General features: G+C 41.0%; 1 protein-coding gene across 1 annotated transcript in view; it reads left to right on the plus strand.

Moving 5' to 3' along the window:
* Positions 1-11,687: 11,687 nt before the first annotated feature.
* mttp (microsomal triglyceride transfer protein) overlaps positions 11,688-20,927 on the plus strand; it is a 41,409-nt gene continuing 32,169 nt past the window's right edge. Inside the window, exons 1-8 of the mRNA XM_023998335.3 lie at positions 11,688-11,877; positions 13,557-13,747; positions 15,448-15,591; positions 17,628-17,735; positions 18,157-18,413; positions 18,763-18,913; positions 19,320-19,477; positions 19,843-20,011. Coding sequence (XP_023854103.1) covers positions 11,817-11,877; positions 13,557-13,747; positions 15,448-15,591; positions 17,628-17,735; positions 18,157-18,413; positions 18,763-18,913; positions 19,320-19,477; positions 19,843-20,011 — 1,239 coding nt within the window. The 5' untranslated portion in view covers positions 11,688-11,816. The remainder of the gene's footprint in view (positions 11,878-13,556; positions 13,748-15,447; positions 15,592-17,627; positions 17,736-18,156; positions 18,414-18,762; positions 18,914-19,319; positions 19,478-19,842; positions 20,012-20,927) is intronic.

Consider the following 20,927-nt stretch of genomic DNA (forward strand, 5'->3'; position numbering starts at 1 on the left):
GGCCAATTCATCATTATTAAAAAAGAAAACTAATCTGCCAATGTAAGAAGAGAATGGACATCGGCCTATAAGACTGTCAGCTGGTATGTTAGACTAGTTTAAGAGGCTACCAGATTGATTCAGTTTACGATTGTGCTGCTTTGGAACTGTATTTGATCAAGATCCAACAAATAAGGGCCCTCAGTCTATCCGGAAGGCCAAAGTTAGTTGCTTTAAGGAGCAGTTCTCTCTGTGGGTCTTACCCTGGAAAAGTTCTGGAAAACGGTTAAAGACCTGGAGAATAAACCCTCCTCACACCTGCCCATGTCACTTAAAGTTGATGATGTGGTTGTTACTGACAAGAAGCACATGGCTGAGCTCTCACCACTTCATTAAGTCAGGATTCCTATTTGACTCAGCCATGCCTTCTTGCCCGTCCAACATTTCCTCATCTCCCACCCCTTCTAATGCGACTAGCCCCGATGCGCCTCCCTCTTTTTTCTCTACCCGCTACAAAGTTTCTCCCTGCAGGCGGTCACTGAGTCCAAGGTGCTAAAGGAGCTCCTTAAACTTGACCCCCCAAAAACATTTGGGTCAGATGGTTTAGACCCTTTCTTCTTTAAGGTTGCTTATTATCGCCAAGCCTGTCTCTGACCTTTTAATCTGTCTCTCCTCTCTGGGGAGGTTTCCATTGATTGGAAGGCAGCCACGGGTTTGTCCTTTATTTAAAGGCGGAGATCAAGCTAATCATAAATGTTATAGGCCTATTTCTATTTTGCCCTGTTTATCAAAAGTGTTGGAAAAACTTGTCAATAATCAAGTGACTGGCTTTCTTGAGTATTCTCTTTGCGATGCAATCTGGTACCCGCGCAGGTTTTGGATGTGTCACTGCAACCTTAAAGGTCCTCAATGATGACACCCTTGTCCTTGATTCTAAGCAATGTTGTGCTGCTATTTTTATTGACTTGGCCAAAGCTTTTGATACAGTAGACCATTTCATTATTGTGGGCCGGCTAAGGAGTATTGGTGTCTCTGAGGGGTCTTTGGCCTGGTTTGCTAACTACCTCTCTTAAAGAGTGCAGTGTATAAAGTCAGAACATCTGCTCTCTCAGCCACTGCATGTCACCAAGGGTGTACCCCAAGGCTCAATCCTAGGACCCACACGCTTCTCAATTTACATCAACAACATAGTAGGAAGCTCTCATCCATTTCAATGCAGATTATACAGTCTTACTCAGCTGGCCCCTCCCCGGATTTTGTGTTACACGCTCTACAACAAAGCTTTCTTAGTGTCCAACAAGCTTTCTCTGCCCTTAACCTTGTTCTGGACACCTCCAAAACAAAGGTCATGTGGTTTGGTAAGAAGAATGTCCATCCTCCCACAGGTGTTATTACTACCTCTGAGGGTTTAGAGCTTGAAGTAGTCACCTCATACAAGTACTTGGGAGTATGGCTAGATGGTACACTGTCCTTCTCTCAGCACATATCAAAGCTGCAGGCTAAAGTTAAATGTAGACTTGGTTTCCTCTATCGTAATGCCTCTTCTTTCACCCCAGCTGCCAAACTAACCCTTATTCAGATGACCCTAACATGCTAGATTACGGAGACGTAATTTATAGATTGGCAGGTAAGGGTGCTCTTGAGTGGCTAGATGTGCTTTACCATTCTGCCATCAGATTTGCCACCAATGCTCCTTATAGGACACATCACTGTACTCTATACTCCTCTGTAGACTGGTCATCTCTGTATACCCGTCGCAAGACCCACTGGTTGATGCTTATTTACAAAACCCTCTTAGGCCTCACTCCCCCCTATCTGAGATATCTGCTGCAACCCTCATCCTCCACATACAACACCCGTTCTGCCAGTCACATTCTGTTAAAGGTCCCCAAAGCACACACATCCCTGGGTTGCTCGTTTTTTCAGTTCGCTGCAGCTAGAGACTGCAACGGCGACGGTTCCCAGTCCGGGGCCTCTGGCGATGATCCGCAGTCGAAAGCCTCGGCGATGATCCACGGTCCGGGTCTACAAAGGTGGAGGGATCAGCGTAAAGAGGGGGGGCTGCGTCCAGAACCGGAGCCGCCACCGAGGGTAGATGCCCACCTTGTAAAGACCTCCCCTATGGGTTCAGGGGGGTAGAGGGTAGATGCCCACCCAGGACCTCCACATCCGGCTTCTTCACCTGCGGGATCATCTGAGGCCAGCCACCCGGACAGTTGATGAAACTGAGAAGTATTTCTGTCTGTAATGAAGGGGTAAAAAAACGAATTCTGATTGGCTGGGCCTTGCTCCCCAGTGGGTGGGCCTATGCCCTCCCATGCCCACCCATGGCTGCGTCTCTGCCCAGTCATGTAACATCCATGAATTAGGGCCTAATTTATTTATTTCAATTGACTGATTTCATTTTCTGAACTGTAAGTCAGTAAAACTGTTGAAATTGTTGCATGCTGCGTTTATAATTTTGTTCAGTATAGAAAGGTGAACGTAGCGATCAGGTTACTTCCACCAGGCTAATCTCATAACCACCATTGATAATGTAATCAGTGGTGTGTGTGTGTGTGTGTGTGTGTGTGTGTGTGTGTGTGTGTGAGAGAGAGAGACCGGCCAGCAGGGTTGGGTAGATGACTTTCTAAATGTAATCTGTTACAGTTACTAGTTGCCTGTCCAAAATTGTAATCAGTAACGTAACTTTTGGATTACCCAAACTCAGTAACGTAATCTGATTTCATTCTGTTACTTTTATATTACTTTCCCCTTAAGAGGCATTAGAAGAAGACAAAAATGTATGTTACCAATATAACCACATCTATTGCAGGATAAATCAATGTAAAAGCAGGTCATATATGGATGTTAAATTTTACTTTAGGGGTTGGTTATGTAGGCTTCTTCTAACCCAACGCTTTCTACTACATATAATAATATTAAAAACCAAAGTCTATCAGAATTTCAGTCATTCCAATAAGTGTTATACCACTTGATCTTCAAGAATAGGACTTGGAAATATGGAAGTACAGATTAGCCAAATTGTTTTACGTGAGCATAACCCCAAAACTAAGGACTTATTAGCCAGCCTACTCTGTTGTTTATGATTGGGCTCATTGATTCGAATTGAAAAATAAATGCTGAGCTCATGGAATAGCATGCTTTGAGCACTACTGAAAAGTGCTATTTACATGTGAAAAATGAATGCCATATGCTGCATTTTCTATAGGCCTATTGTTTAACTTTTTGTTATTGATACTTTGATATCTTGATAATATGTAGCTGTTTAAAGGGCAAATCCACAGATGAAACAATAACAAAACGGTCGCCCGACCAAAACGGTTGCCCAAACCGCCCCACCCGGCCCATCCCTCAAAAAACTGAGGGATGGGCCGGGAGAAATGTAACCACTCAGATTAATAGACAGAGCTATGGATGCAAGGACTGACCATTCATGATAAAACATTATTGTTTTAACCATGTTATGAGCCTATACAGTGTTTGTTTACATTTACGATGTTTACAAACATTGGAGAAAAATAAGCTTATATTTTGGATTCTCATGGAGTGTGACAGTTGAACTAAGCTCATGAGGCATTTATAAGTAAAATTCTTCAAGAAGCAATGGATATATATACAGTACCAGTCATAGGTTTGGACACACCTACTCATTCCAGGGTTTTTCTTTCTTTTTACTATTTTCTACATAATAGTGAAGACATCAAAACTATGAAATAACATATATGGAATCATCTAGTTACCAATAAAGTGTTAAACAAATATATTTAAGATTTTAGATTCTTCAAAGTAGCCACCATTTGCCATGACGACAGCTTTGCACACTCTTGGCATTCTCTCAACCAGCTTCATGAGGTAGTCACTGAAGAGCCACTGAAAAAGCTGATTGGCACGTGTGTTTTTCTGTTGCTCATTAGAAAAACTAGTTTTCAGTCTTGGAGGTGTGTTTCCTGAACAATTACGTTAATTTTGTTTGTCCCCCATGAGATACTTCTTCAAAATCCCCAGAATAAATCTAAGATAACTCTGTAATGAATTTCAAGTTTTTGCTGAGGATGTTTTAGTTATTTTACATCCAAGTAAGGTGTTTGGTACAGTATTTATCAAGTAAAAAAATGTGTCACATGTTTCTTATTTAAATAATCTAATAATAATCGGACCTGCTGGACAGGCCTGTCTCACTGTCTATGCTGTTGGATAGAGAGCAATCACCGCAGCTGTTCACCCCATGTTAGTGGGTAAATGGACATTGTCAAATCAAAACCCAACCTTCTTTTATTTACCCGTTGTGACACATGGATTTTCCAAACTCCGTTTTAGACTAGACTGACTTTATGACCAAAATTTTCCTTTTTACACTTTGTAGTCAATTTTGACACTAAAAGAACTGCTTCTGACTTATATCGATGACAAATAGGCAGTTTTCAAAGGAATTCATTGCTTTTGAAAGGCAGTCGCTGTTTATTAAAATTAGATTCTGGCTTGTACTGGTGGCCCTTATTTAGGGAATCTCTCATGCTATACAATACTTTGATTTTACTATAGGCTATGGCAATGTTTTTCATAGATGCAGTCCACCCAATTTAAAAGTGCACATTTACTTCCATACGTTTTTTTACTAGCAGGTAAGATCAACATATACACAATAATACATGAATAAATAATCAAATAAATTAAATATCCTGTCTTGTAAGGTTAGCTAACATTAGCTAATGTTATAGCAGTGTTTAAGAGATGGGCTGACATTAAAATGGAATAGCATCCACATCTGAAGAGCGGAAGTAGATGGCAAATTCCTGTGACTTTGAAAAGGTAGGGAACTTTTCACTGATGAATTACGTAATTGACCTATTACACAATTATAAAAGGATACTGAATAATTAGGTTACGATGGGTTATATTTTGTGATCGAGTTGCATTGGTTGTCTATGTGTGCTGGCTTTACACAATACACATTGTCAGCTAGGACACATTAATAAGGCACAAAAACAGGTGCAAGTGAGCACCACTTCTTGCATGTAGTGGCTTTTTCTTTGGTTGTGATTGTCATCTTAAAGGCTATAGGCTCAATGTGCTAATTTCTGTCAACTCATTTAGACAATATTTGTATATTTCCCACTAGATCTTTTGATTCTTCAAAATGTCAGAGACCAATTTTCAATCCTTTCAGGGAAAATAAGTGAGTATTCTGTATATCTGTCATTCATGTAGCCTACTGGATTTTTACTGACCTACTTTTAAAATTGTCTTTTGATTCCCAACATTTTGTTACTTTTAGCTATTTAAGGCTCATGGTTGTTATGAATATTCAGAATGTGATCTCAAGGCCATGTTACAGTAACACAATCATTTTCCTGTCACACTCAAGATTAAATTCAAATAATGTAGATGGTAGGCCTATAGCATACTACGTAGATGGATGAGCAATAACACACCCTCTTCTCTTGTTGCTTTACTGCCAATTTAATCAAAACACATCAGTCAGTCCCATCAGTTAATAGTAGCCTATGTAACATTTTGTATTGCAGTTTTTTCTGAATGCTTAAACACTACCAGTGATTCTTGAAGCACTATCTCTGAAACCTTTAAAACTTGTAACATTTACCAAGTGTGCCAAACTGAATGCACGTTCTCTGCTTTACACTCAGTTTGTAATTTTATAACACACTTTTTTCAAAAATGTAAACACAACTCACTGTTTTACTCAGTTTTCAATTTAATAACACACTTATAGCAAAACTGTAAACATTGGTCTACATTGCTACGCTATTTCGCCAATTGCCTTTCCACATTGACACATGTGAAACAACTTTTAGATAATGAGTTCACTTACAAATCAGAGCTTGAGCACTATAAATAGGCCACAGGTAAACATTTGGTTGGACAGCAATGGAGGCCAATAWTGGACAGAGAGTATGAGGGGTGAGAACTAGAGGAGGAGGAAGAGGAGGATGAGGAGGTGAAGAAGTAAGAGGAAAAGGAATAGGAGGAGGAGAAGAAGGAAGAGGTGAAGTAGGATGGGGAGAAGGAGAGGACGGGGAAGAGAAAGAGGAAGGGGAGTCAGAAACACAATAACTTGTGAAATCAGAGTGACTGTGGTTGACCATGTTGAAAACCATGGGATGAGCATGAGGGAGGCTGGGCAACGGGTTCAACCAAATCTGAGCCGCTATACTGTTGCAGGTATCATCCGAATATTTCGAAATGAGAACCGGTAAGTAACTGCAAGTGCTGTAGTCTTACTGGTACAGTAATATGTACTGTACTTTCATAATGAGAAAAATCTATCACTAAAACCATTCAAATGTTTTTACAGAACTGCAAGAAAACCCGTATCTGGTGGAAGAGGTTGACTGTTCACCCCAGAGCAGGAGACCCACATGTAAATATGGTCATTGCAAATAACTGTATCAGACTCAGAGACCTGCAGGACCACATAATGGCAGATAACACCATATTCCAAAACGTCAACAGAGTGAGTCTCTCTGCAATGTCTTGTCTACTGAAACGCACTAGAATTAGGATGAAGCAGCTGTACAGAGTCCCTTTTGAAAGAAACTCAGACCGTGTAAAACAACTGAGATATAAATATGCGCAGGTAAGCTATACTATCCTATCATTGGTGTTGGATCTGGAAGTGTATGGTGCTACATCCATCATTTAGACTAGGGTTCGTGCAGATTTGAAGTCATTCATGACGTTCAGAACGAGACTGATATGAGGTAATAATTATTCATGGTTGACTAATATGATAATGATATTGTGAAATATTCTTGAGTTAATTCGGGAAACGGTAACTCATTAAACACATTTTTGATGTGTTGCCCCAAGATTACTAATGAGTTCATTGTTACATGATTAATTTAATCACGTAATAATTAAACATAGTTATTTGCCAGGATAGGGCGAGGGGCCTTTACTTGGCTCACCGCGCTCTATCGACTCCTTGTGGCGTGCCGGGCACCTGCAGGCTGACCTCGGTCGTCAGGTTAACAGTGTTTCCTCTGACACACTGGCTTCCGGATTAAGTGGGCGGGTGTTAAGAAGCGCGGTTTGACGGGTCATGTTTAGAAGGACGCATGAATCGACCTTCACTTCCCGACCTTGTTCGGGAGTTGCAGCGATGAGACAAGATTGAAACTGGGGAGAAAAAGTGGGTAAAATACCCACAAAAGAAATGTGTGTTGTTATAGATGCACATTCGGTGTCTGGTGAAAACAATTGTTGTTTGGTTTGAGGTTTAGGTTTAGTTAAGAGTTAGGGTTAAGATTAGAGTTAAGATTAGGATTGTTGGTTGTTACCCCATTGCTCTCTGACCTCCAGGCAGTGGTGTCCCCTTCTTCCCCCAGTGCAGCTGTGTGTCAGCCCTCAGGGGTTCTAAAGATGACAGAGAGGGGAACCTTAAACTACAGCTGATGGTGAGCAGTAGAGTTCTTCATGTTTGAAAAAAATTCCAAGGCACTTCTCACTGGGCACACCATCAATTTAATTGAATGTCTATTCCATCTTGGTTCAATGTCCTTTCATTGACATGGAAACAACGTTGATTCACAATTTTAATGTATGTTTTATGTTGGCATACTGTATATCAACAAGGAATGTTAAAAACAATTGCAACTTGCATGTTTCAGTTATAGGTTGACTTCATGATGGCTTTTGAGTTACAGCGTGTAACATGTTATGACATAGTTTGAACACTCTTATATATTGTAGGTGATTGAAATGTTGTGTCAGATACTGCAGACTGAGTCTATATGGGATGTCCAGCAATGGATTCTGACAGCTGGTCAAAGAGGTAAGTGCACTRGACTGCACATATACACCAATCCATTTAGCATGCAGTCACTGTTATCTAGAGCCCTTTTCTAGTTGTTGAAATCCAGCTGCAGAGCATAGTGAGGGAAAGACAAGATTAGATAGATAAGATAGTTCTTTATTCATACCCCAAAGTAAATGTGAGAGCATCAGCCATATTAACAGTAACAAAATGGTACATTATCAAGACACATTTTATCATAACATTAAAGTGAGACAGGCAGAATGAACCAAGAATATTGCAGATGAGCGAGATGCACTCACACAAAGACTTTAAAAGTCCCCAAAATAGTGTTTATTGGTAGTGGTGTAAAGTACTTAAGTAAAAATACTTGAAAGTACTACTTACGTAGCTTTTTGGGGTATCTGTACTTCACTATTTATATTTTTGACAACTTTTATTTTTACTTCACTACATTCCTAAATAAAATAATGTACTTTTTACTCCATACATTTTCCCTGACACCCAAAAGTACTCTGTAATGTTGTGTGTGTAGGTGGCAGGGAAGTCAGGCACCGGAGAATCGAACTTGGTATAAATGGAGTAGTTTAATAGTCCTAACAAAACTCCAAAACCAAAGTTACATAATAAATAAAAGTGGGAACAAGAACCCGTCGCGCACCAATACATAATACACGAACATACAAAACAAACAATCTCTGACAAGGACATGATGGGAAACAGAGGGTTAAATACACAACATGTAACTGATGGGATTGGAACCAGGTGTGAAGGAAGACAAGACAAAACCAATGGAAAATGAAAAATGGATCAGTGATGGCTTTTCCACCACTGTTAATCGGGACCATAATCCCAAGCCCCTAATAATATCCATCAGGATGTAAACATTGATCTGTCATGCCTTTAACCTGTGGTGGTATTTACTTTTGTCCAGAAAGGGACCAGGTTCTAAGTCTGCTGTGTTCCGCCCTGGCCAAGGACCCTGTCTCAGCCTATGAGGCTCCAGGAAGAGAGCAGCTGACGGTGAAGGAGGATCAAAACTTCCCTCCTGCCTCCAGAATGGCTTTGGTGAGTGAGAAGGATACCACCAGGTTAGTGTTTCCAACCAGAAAATGACATCATTGTAAGACACCTATGCCATATGTTGTTAGCTGGGAGGATTGATTGTTGAAACCATGGTTGTGTTTTAATTGTTGGGTCACTTGAAGATGGCAAACGCTTTTAGTGGATCACAGATAAGAAATTATGTTTTGGAACCATTGTACCTTGCAAGTTGGCTGCACACTTCACAGCATACAGGCCTAAAAAGTAATTGATGATGTGTGGGGAAAAATCCTAGTTCTTAGAGAAATCTATTTGAAATTGATTTGATGATGATGATGATGCCATGTAGCATCATGTAGCATCATCATGATCATGATGCCATGCCATGATGATGCAATGCCATGTAGCATGAAATCACCATGCTACCAAGAAATAGTACATCGAGCTATAACTATTTTCTGGCCCCTTGAATCATGTCCATATCTGGCTGCCACTTCCCCCCTGGACAAATACTGTAAGTTGTGCACCCTGCAGTAGGTGCTGTATATCAATACTGCTACCCACTGGCCAATACATTTGCCTATTCAAAAAGGGCAGCCTGTAATGCATTTACAAAATGTATTATCTTTACACTTCACAGAGATCATTCCCTAGAAATGATGTCAAACTGTGACTCAGGTGAGTCTCCAAGGTTATGTGCTGACAAATAATATAATTAATTTACCTAGTAATTGATATGTTGATTGATCCACTCAAAATCTGGAGTTCTGTCTATCTATAATGCACCATTCCCAGGTAAACTGGAGGATGCAGACACAGAGAGGGCAGAGTCCAAGACCCCCAGGGAGAAGCACAGCGCCAGACCCCTGAGAACCCAGAGGACCCTGGGTAGCCCCACCGTGTGTCACCTCAACCAGAAGGTGGTCCTACAGTGCACCAAGTGGGCCCTGATGCCTCACACACAACCTGAAGTGTTCCAGGCCGAATGGCCCAACTATACCCAGCAGGCACCTGGCTCACTCGTGACTTAAAACACCACTCTGGCAATACACCTGGGGCTGGTTCAGGAAGTTGCAACGTCACTGAACGTTCAGATAGAAATGTATGATGTAGAATAGATACCATTGTCTGTCATGTTGAATAGGTTATTGTATCAGCTCTAGTGATTTTATTTCTATCTGCAACACTCTGAACGTTGTGCCCTTACATGTCTTACTCAGCAATTGGTAGTCATTCTGTTCTGATTTGGTTTGAATTAGATTTTGAATGAGTGTTTGATTGAGTTGGAAAGGGAGTTAAAATGGGACTTGAAATTGTGATAGACAACAAAAAATACTCAGACTTGATTAATGTCTTCTAGTTTTACTCGCTATAGTGCCCTTATTACTGTGTCATTTGTTTTATGTCATTACAGTCTAATGAGTATGGTTAATTACTCATTATTACACTCTACTTAGGGTTACTTTGGGTTAAGGGTAAGGTTAGGGGTAGGGTTAAGGTTAAGGTTAGGGTTATTGCTACAGTGTAATCATTAGTTACAACAATACTTTTTACACTGCAATTACATAAGTAGTCACACAGTAATAATGGCAATGTCAATTAAGTGTTACCACATACCACATACTGCACCACTACCAGTATTTCTAGACTGACAATTGATCAGAACAAAAGAATAACATCATCTGAAAGACTATAAAGACAATATGATCTGACTCAATATCTCTGTATATATCTAAATTTTTCCCCAAATGCATGAAAAAATAAAGTGAACCGATGAATGCCTATTAATGAATACAATAGATTGATTGGAAATCACTCAAAATTACATTCATCCAGACATCGATGAAGTAGGGCTGCATGCAAAATCTAATTTAATCATTGTGGTGTTGTCGCTGATGACAGAGTTGATCTAATCAGAGAAGTATCACCTTGAAAGGAGGCCTCCATATTCCTTTCCGAAGTGTGAGATACTTTGTATATGGTTAATCAGTAGAAGAATATGAGCTACTAAAAATACAGATAGATAGGATTCTCCAATAAAGACTATTATAACGACTTCACTGTCAAGGAAATTACTTCACTGCTTGATACATTCTAGAACTGTTATTTCCCTTTCACTCGCAATGTAATCAAAGATATGAATCATCTATAATGTAAACCCAGATAAATTTGTCCCTGATGGGAATGGGGGGTCACAGGTCACGGATCAGTCCGCGTCCCCTCCCCACATGTCCCCACATCCATCCTTACCATTAGAGTGGGGAAACGCAAAACTGACCTCAAGTTGGTGCTTACAAATTCCCCCAAACCGCACACAAACACCGCAGAAAGCCAAATACTTACCATTGGCTCATATGCTGGCCGTTATAGTGTGACGTGTATAGTCAATTTCCTTCAACCGTGTGTGCAACAATGTCAATCTGTTTATTACCGACATGCAAAATTAGGTGAAAGGTTCAATCTCAAATTGACGCCGTCTCACTACCGAGGGGTAAATGTCACCATTGTTTTAACCCCTTTAGACGTACTTTGTAAATGTAGAGTTTTATTGTTTTAAACTTGTTTCTTAAAGTTTGGAAGAATTCGGAAGTATCGCTACTGCTGTGAAACTACTGTTTTAGCCTATATGTAATTGTCTCGCTGATTTTAGCATGATGGGCTACTGCTTGAGGACGAAACATAGATATCAATTCGCATTTGTGCATGCGCTGTTGATAAGCCTATCATCCGATCATTGGGTGTCGTAACGTAAATTAACTGCTCCCGTATCCCCCGGCGACAGTGGGCATTGCACTTATCGATATTTGAAGGGATTGTCAAAACTCAGCTCTACAAGTTAATGATTTGCTCTTTATCTCGTACTTAGTTCTTGAGCGTGGAGTTTGGATTCTGCCCTCCACATCGTTTAACATAATTTGAGTAGCTTCGGGTAGCTGAGCCTTTCTTTCTGGCCTGTGAGCGCCTATTCCGTAAACGTTTACCTGCAATCACCTTCTTGCTCCTAATTTAGTGCAAAATGTTAGCTCTCTTTGTGCTTTTGCTCTGCATGACATCTTCATTTTCTGCTTCTAATAGAGGTGAGTTATTGTTTTTTTTCATGTACCGATATGTGTGATGAATATGTTGTTTTATATTGTGTTGGTTTGTGATTTGCTTAGAGAGTATTTTAGGAGTTGGGCTCTAGGCCTATAGTCAGTGACCTTGGAACTTCTGTCATAAAACCTTTGAATGGTCTTGCAACAGCCAAGAAACCAACAAATCACTTTCGCTGGAGATGGACAAATTCACAAAACATGTTTGTTCCTAAATTCAATAGTTAAATAGAGTTTCCTGGTGATGTAATGTGGGCTCCTGAGTGGCGCAGTGGTCTAAGGCGCTGCATCTCAGTGCTAGAGGAATCACTACAGACTCTGGTTCGATTCCAGGTTGTATCACATGTGGCCGTGATTGGGAGTCCCATAGGGCGGCGCACAATTGGCCCAGCGTTGTTAAGATTTGGCCGGGGTAGGTCGTCATTGTAAATAAGAATTTGTTTCATAACTGACTTGCCTAGTTAAATAAACATTTAAATACACAACCAATAGTAATTAGTCCCCTAAACATTTGAGGCAACCTGCAAGGTTTGTATGTTTGATTCAGCAGTTGGTGAAGCAACTCGAAAGTGACACGTCAGTCTTGACTCGTGGCCTAATGTCACTTCTTTTGGAATGATACACTGTATTAGAGCAATAGAGAACTTTAGTAGTCCACCCACAACGTTCACTGTCTCCAGTGTTGATTGTGTCCATCAGAAACGTAGATCATCGTAGGTTTAGTTTACAAGGGTTCTCGTAATAATGACACAATATTACAAGCTGCAATTGCACCACCATGAAGGGCTCACCTTCTCACCTTCTGAATCCAGGATGTATACATATTACTGTCTGTTGGAAATAATCTGCTACAGAGGATAAGATTTTTGGAAGTATTTTGCCCAAAGCTACACATAGTTTTACATGTGTCACAGTCTCATCCACCTGCCTGATCTTTCTCTGTCGAACCAGTAGCAATTAGCCAGGGGACTAGGTAACGTGTGTAATGGTTAAACGGTTAATTGTTGCCTAGCCAAGACATTACAAATCTAACAGAGTAATTCATTCCTCCAATCTGAACTCAAGCCTTTTTTGTAATGATTGACATACAAAGGGAAGTAATTGACTGCTGAGGAAAATACCTTCATTCAATCACTGCTTAATGGTATATACCAACTATTTTGTTTAGGAGTTGTTTTGACAGACATCTCACTCAGCAGTGAGGGCCCTTTAGTGTTAATCAGCTTACTGACATTGTGCAGTTACTGATGAAAGACCTTGATATTTATATAGAGAAACACCTGGTCTAAGTGACTCCCAATCATTTGGGGTCCTCAGGGTCTCAGTAGCCATGTTCCAACTGCTCTTAGCCTAGTGCAAACACCCTGGGTTGTCACCCAATTGACTCCAGAAAAGTGACACAGGAATATTCTACTCCAGAAAAGTGACAGTTGGTTTCAACTAGCCAGGGTTATCAAATTCTTGTGTAAACGGATGTTAAACTGGCCCTGGGCTAATTTTAACCCAGGGTTAAGGATAGCCCTGGGCTAAGAGAATGCAGTTTGAAAAGGCCTAGTGGGGCTCAAAAAGAAAACAGACTGAGAACCCCTGCCCTAAGTCACTCATATCACTGTGAGTTTTGATATTACGCTGTGATTCCAGCATGCCCCCTCTTGTTGTTTCAGGTGCTGGTGCTGCTGGACCCAGGCTGAACCATGACCGGTTGTACAAATTCAGCTACACCACGGAGGTGCTGGTGGACAGGGCCAAGGGGTCAAAAGATGGCAGTGCCGGCTATAGGATCTCCAGTGACGTGAATGTCAATTTAGTGTGGAGAGACCCCAGCAGCAAGGACGACCAGCTCATACAACTGGTGGTAAATAATCGCACAGCACCACCTCCTCACCCTGACCCTGACTTTGCTGATAGCTACATTGAGGGAAAATGTACTGGACTGATGGTACCTGCATCTGATGGTCAACGAGATCAAATCACGACGTCAGTGATCTTCAGGTCGAAAAGTCGGAGCTCTAGAAAGATGCCCGGGTTTCCGACTTGGAATTCCGAGTTCAAAACGATTTTTCCCAACCGCCTCTCACGGTCCCTGCTCTCCTTCCTTTCCTGCAGTGAGACTGACCAGTGAGAGGGGACACCGTCTTCCACCTGATGGCGAAACTCGAGTCGCACCGCATCTGCCTCATGCACAAATTCATGTTGTTCCTATGACCAGAGAAAGTTAAATATTCCTTAATATTAAAATCGACACGACGAGCTGCTAATAATAATAAAACGCAGGGCTATCGATACTTGGCTACTCATTCATTGCAGCTGCAGCCCGAGCGGAAGTACGGAGAAGCGCGTTTTGTAATAGTGTTGAATAAAAACAGTGACAGTGCTGAATATAAACTTGAACATGAACTCACTTATAAAAACAGCTGTATTCGTTGAGTCTCTCTGTGGTCATGGTTTTAAAAGTTATTAAATCTTACATAGGCTAGTAGCCTATTAAACGTGGCTGTGGCCAGGGTCATGGAAGCTCTGTAGCCACTGTGATTTGAGCTATCCGATTGGGCAGCGCAGTAGGTGCACTCGATTTAGTCACAGATTTGCCGGATAGGCGGAGTTTGTCTCATGGGAACACTTTCCTACCCGGTGTGCAGGGCTTTTGAATCAAGTGCACCTACCGGCAACAGCGCAACACGATTTTTAAAAAGGAGCGCAAGCCTTTATTGTTCGTTGGCTTTTCTACATAAATATTTGGTGAATGATATGGAATGCCTTGAAGATTGATCGCGATCGACCGGTTGGCGACCACTGCACTAACTGTAAGTCGCTCTGGATAAGAATGTCTGCTAAATGACTTAAATGTATGTTGGATAGATTAACCTGAATCCCAAATCCACCGCTAAAACCCCAGCCCCTAGACCATATATAGATCTGAGAGTATTGGATATGTGTAACTGCTTTATGGCAGTAACCCTACCTCGCCAAATGATAGCCTAGTTGGAATTTTCACTATAACACTTAGACCTATCCAGTCTTTTCAGATCTACACAAACGCAGAGAAGGCAGTGAGTAGGGGGTAGGGGTTGATTTAAGATTCATTCAGGGTCAGACAGAGACAGTTTTTGTCAAACCTGGTTACATGTTTCCCTGGGATATTAAATATTTTTGGGGAAAACACCTCTTGTTTTGGGAGGGTACATGTTGGAGTTTATACATGCAAAATATTGTTTACAATGTGAAAGGAAAGGAAACTCAACCACATATTGATATGATCCTGGGAAAGTGGTCCTGGGAAAGAGGTTCTTAATGTCCCCTGTAATTGGCACAAATAGAAAAAATGCCTGGTCTGATTGTGTAAAAATAGTACTTAAGTTCTCAGACAGGCCCCTCAGGGAGTCTGTTTTTTAAATTATATTTAAAAAGGCCTGGGTTCAAATAGTATTTGAATTCTGTTACACTTAAGTTGTGCTTAATTGTACGTGCCTGGCCCAAAAGCAGTCATCTCAAAAGTGCCAACATGCCTCCTTGTCCTCCAGATCATCTAACAAGCTCTTCCATTCCCATCCACAGATCTCAAATGTGAAGATAGAAAATGTGGCCCCACGCTCAGCCAAGAAGAACATATTCCAGGGCGCAACAACGCAAAGCCTTCTCGGAGAGAAGAAGCTGGCAGCACTGGAAAGGCCGTTCATGGTGCACCTGAAAAACGGAAAGGTAAGAGCTGTGGATGTTGGTTTGTATCTATGGAAACAAACAGTTATTAGACATTATAAAGGGGCTCATTCATGCTCATAACAGGTCTAAAAAATAATTAGAACTGATCATAATGCATTATACCTGCAGGCGCTAAGTAAAGTGTTACTGTATGTTTTTATCGATGCAAAATTATTGATTGAATTTAAGGCAGTTACTAGGAACATGAATGTACTTTGGGTATATTGTAGTGGAGATTATCTGCCATAGGTAGATGTAGTAAAATGTGTAGGTAGTTTAATTAATTATTACCAGAAGTATACTAGATATACTACAAATATCTATTTTTCTATCATTGTAGTACTTTTGCTGTTATGTCTTCATAGGTCAATGGTCATAAAAGTATTGTGCAATTTTACATGTATTTCTATATCAACCATCACTTTTACTACAATCAGTTAAGATAAGAAATACTTAATCTAGCATGGGAGCCATTTCCGGAGCATCCTTGACGACATCCATATTTCCGAGGACTATTAATGGAGCAGTAAATGGCAATGTGTTAGTGTGGTGACGCTGGAAGGGGAAATACCAGACAGATGGTGTGTATGTGCAAAGGTCAATCCTTCAGATTGCCGGCCGTCCGGTTATCAGATCCCACGGGAGACAAGTGTGGGGTCATTGGCGTGGCAAAGGGGTCCCGTTCCTTGATAACACAGACAGGGTGAGGTGCATAGGTGAACCAGTTGATCAGTAAATGTCCTGTTGAATGCATTGTGATAAGCTAAATCTGTTATGAAAATAGTAACAATTTAGCACTGGACTGTACATATTGAAACTAAATGTATCTCATAGTATTACAAACTATAATAAGTGATTACATGCACTCACCAGACAGTTTATTAGATACAACCATCTACTACCGAGTTGGATCCCCCCCCCCCCCCTTTGCGTTTCACATGCTGACGAGATGGCATCACACAGTTGATGCAGATTTGACGTCTGTTAGCTTGCATGATTCATGCCATTCTCCTTGGCCCATTCTCATCAACAAGCTGTTTTCGCCCACAGGACTGCCGTTGACTGGATGTTTTTGTTTGTCGCACCATTCTCTGTAAACCTAGACAGTCGTGCATGAAAAACCCAGAATACCATGCTCAAAGATGCTTAGGTCACTTGTTTTGCCTATTCTAATGTTCAATCGAACAGTAACTGAATGCCTTGATGCCTGTCTGCCCGCTTCATATTACAAGCCACGTGACTCACTGTCTGTAGGAGCCATCCATTTTCGTGTACAGGGTGGTGTACCTAATAAACTGTCCGGTGAGTGTAAGATAATGAACGAGTGACAAGATTTAGAAACTTTTGTGATAATGGTGACCTTAGGGTGACGTGTTTGTTTTTACTACAATGTGATCTATTGTCTGCAACCTTTGTACTTCTGTATTTTATTTTTCTGCAATCTCTGCAATGTTAGACATGGTTTTTCAAATAAAGCTTTCTATCTCTTGAGTTGATAAAGGCTGAATATGGACAAATAAGGTTAAAGAAGGTTATAGTCTTTAACAAATATAGTAAATAAAGCCTAATCAATCTAGTCATTTAATCTAAGCCTCAAAGTGTGATTTACAGTATGATGCCCTGAGTTGAGTTATGCTGGGAAAGTGAATAAGAGATAGGTTGATAGTGTCTGACTGTAGAATTTGTCTTGGGTTGCGTTCCTTGCCGTGGGCATTCCTTGACAAGAAAATGGCACTCATATTGGCCCCTGCTCATGCCATGTGCATACCTTGCCAAGAAAAAAGGAACTCCCTCGCAAGGAACACCCTCAAGATGAAGTTCACAGTCAGACCCTATGTAGTCAGACCCTTTTCCATTTGTTGACATCTCATCATTATCTGAGGCACTTAGATAATGTTAATCTGAGAAAACTACAGTTAATTTCACTGTTCCCTGTCATTTGACTCTAGTGCATTGTTACTATGCACACTTTCAGCAAATAAGAAGTCACTTTCGTATCGTATTGACTTGTTTGTTGTTCCATTCCTCTGTTTCAGGTGAGCAGCTTTTACTGCTATAAGGCGGAGCCTGCTTCCATTAAGAACTTGAAGAGGGGTGTGGCCAGCCTGCTACAGGTGCAATGCAGATCTGGGAAGGTCATAGAGGTAAATGAGATCCAATACATATACAGTTACAGGTAATCATGGAAACATTCAAATGTTTTACTCTACAGTCCTATTTTAGCAGGCACTTACTAAGAGAAATTACTTTTGAGTAATTTTTAACAAACTCAATTGGTAACCACCAAATTGATTTTATTTATGATTTTTGTTTCAATGATTCCTAGAGAAACCAAAAAAGTAATTATAAGTGGATACTCATGTAATTGCCATTTTATCATGTCATCAAAAAAAAAAMWAAAAAACTAAATAATGCACTGTAAAATACAATTTGACCAAAATCACAGTTGTAAGTTTCCAATGAATTCTCAATGTAAATCATTCAAACAATTGCTTAAAACTGTTTTTCAATGGTTTTCTGTATGAGTATTTGGTTGGCTGACTGATCTGTCTGGTCTGGGAACAGAATGACGTGTCCGGGAGGTGTACGGTAGAGTATAAGGCTGCCCAGGGCCAGGTGACAAGGACCAAGGCTTTGGAGACCTGCAAGACCGCAGAGACCGGCTTCACCACCTACATTGAGGTCCTGGGCGTGAGTGGGGAGTCCAGCTCTGTCACTGTTTTCACCCTGGAGGATGGCTTCATTAAGTCAGCCATAGCCAAGGAGACTCACATTTTAGCAGTCAATGCACGCCGCACCACCGCTGCTAAAATAGTGTCCAGGTAAGGTTGGCACAAATCAAATGTTATTTGTCACATGTGCCGAATACAACAGTTGTAGACCTTACCATGAAATTCTCACTTACAAGTCCTTAACCAACAATGCAGTTTTAAGAAAAATAAGACACAAGGGAGTCAAATGGAATGTTAATGGTGAAAGAAATATCCTGTAAACTTTGAGGCAATAGTTTATTTTCTTCTTCTTTTGTTTACTACATTAATTCAACACATGCATTTTTCATTGTGAAAGTAATGTTGTTTTTTCACTTATTGATTGAATAGGCTTTCTGAGAACATCAATAGCAAGGAACAGAAACTGATTGATGGATTTGTTCGTTTATGTTGTCCTCAGGCAAAGCTTGACGCTGGTAGCAATTGAGACTGGGCTGTTTGAGGCTGCGGGGAAGAATGTCGCCAGTGTTGTCAAATCACTTGATGAGAAATTGTTTGCTGTTGGTGTGGCAGCTGAGAAGGTCAAATCCCAATGCAAGGGCTGTCAATCAGTGAGTGGTTGTGAGAAGCAATAAAGCAAAGAAATTGCTTCAGGTTGTTGTCAACCTTGGACACTGACTTTTTCCTCTGAAAGGTTCCAATATAACCTATCTTCAATTCAGCTTTTACATTGATGGTATTGAGTGCCAAAACAAATGCTTAAAAAATTACTCATTGCTAAAGAATAATTAAAAAGGGCAGAGCAGGTCAAAACTATGCTGGCCTGGTTGATTGCTGGAATGGTGCTAGAATTAAATTATCAGAGTACGGGGTGTTACAATAGTGTGAAAAGCTGCCCTTATTAGTAGTCTGCATTTACCAACACTATACCACACTGTCGATACATGTCCTTGCCGACCAAACATTTAATTAAGACATTACTATTTTTCTTTTCCTTTTCTCTGCCCGTCCCACTAGCTGTTTGAGCACTGGCAAGCAGTCCAGAAGCAGTTTGAACCAGATAGCTTGTCTAAGGCCATCGCTCCCCGAAGCTTCCTGGCTCTCATCCAGAGCATAAGGAAAGCCTCCAAGGACGAGATCCTCCAAGTGCTGAAGCGCTCCAGCAAGACTGCCCTGTAATCCCTAGCACTTTCCCACCTCTCTGTCTCTCTCTCCCTCCTTTTCATTCTCTTCCTGTCTGCCTCTTTCTCTAGCTCTCCTCTTGTTTTCTCTTTATTTTCACTTCTCTTCTATCGCTCTTTCTCTTCTCGATCTCTCATTTTCTCCTCTTTTTCTGTATGTGTCTTTTTTTCTCTCTCTCTCAGGCTTTGATGCTTTCTTATGAGATGTAGAGACTACTCACCCCGTTTCCTTGCTGTCTGTCTCTCGCTCCATATTTCTTTTGGCCAGAGCCACATAGTTAACTATATAGGGAATATGGTGCCATTTTAGATATGACGTCTGACTCACCGCCTCTCTCCAACTCTCTTGGGGTCTGCAGACCTCAGGTGGTGGACGCCGTGACCTCGTCCCAGACGCCCGACTCCTTGGACGCCATGCTGCAGTTCCTCAACTTTGCCGACCCCAAAGGCCTGGTACTGCAGGAGAGGTTCCTGTATGCCTGTGGCTTTTCCTCGCACCCCAACGAGAGAATGCTCCAGGCTTTGGTGGTGAGTGGCCAATGGCTGCCTCTTGCTCAAACTCTACATCTTAGGGTGCCTTCAAATCAAAATAAATTAAAATCATGTCCAACACAGCATGATGGGGAGAAATAGTTTGGTAAAAAGTCAGTTCAATGTTTTCAATTGGTTAGACAGATTTTTTTATTTATTTAAATAAATGTACTAACACTTGCACTTGACCCCCCCCCCCTAGGCAAGTCAGTTAAGAACTAATTCTTATTTACAATGACGGCCTACCCCAGCCAAACCCAGACAATGGGCCAATTGTGCGCCGCCCTATGGGACTCCCATAGGGAGTGATGCAGCCTGGATAGGAACCAGGACTGCAGTGATGCATCTTGCACTGAGATGCAGTGCCTTAGACCTCTGCGCCACTCGGGAGCCCCAAAATGCATCATTGTGACTTCTGACGGACAGCGCAACACAACACTGTACCCTCCCCCAACGCACGGCTCCCAGTGAAAATCATTGACTTACTGTGTTTTTTACATATCCATTTTTTTCTGGTTTGAAAGACTGGTACTTTGTTCATCATCAGGGCAATATTCAGTAAGAACATTAGCACAATGTTTTACAACTTTACATTTTAGTCATTTAGCAGATGCTCTTATCCAGAGCGACCTACAGTTAGTGCGTTCATCTTAAGATAGCTAGGTGGGACAACCACATATCACAGGCATAGAAAGTAAATATTTCCTCAATAGCTATCAATAGAGTCAGAGCTAGAAGGAGGGGGGGGTCAAGTGAAAATGTTGGTACATTTATTTATTATATATACAGTACCAGTCAAATGTTTGGACACCTACTACTTCAAGGGTTTTTCTTTATTTTGACTATTTTCTACATTGTTGATTAATAGTGAAGACATCGAAACTAAAATTACACATATGGAATCATGTAGTAA

This window comes from Salvelinus sp. IW2-2015, linkage group LG13 (assembly GCF_002910315.2).
Source record: "Salvelinus sp. IW2-2015 linkage group LG13, ASM291031v2, whole genome shotgun sequence".
In the NCBI taxonomy this organism is placed as follows: domain Eukaryota; kingdom Metazoa; phylum Chordata; class Actinopteri; order Salmoniformes; family Salmonidae; genus Salvelinus; species Salvelinus sp. IW2-2015.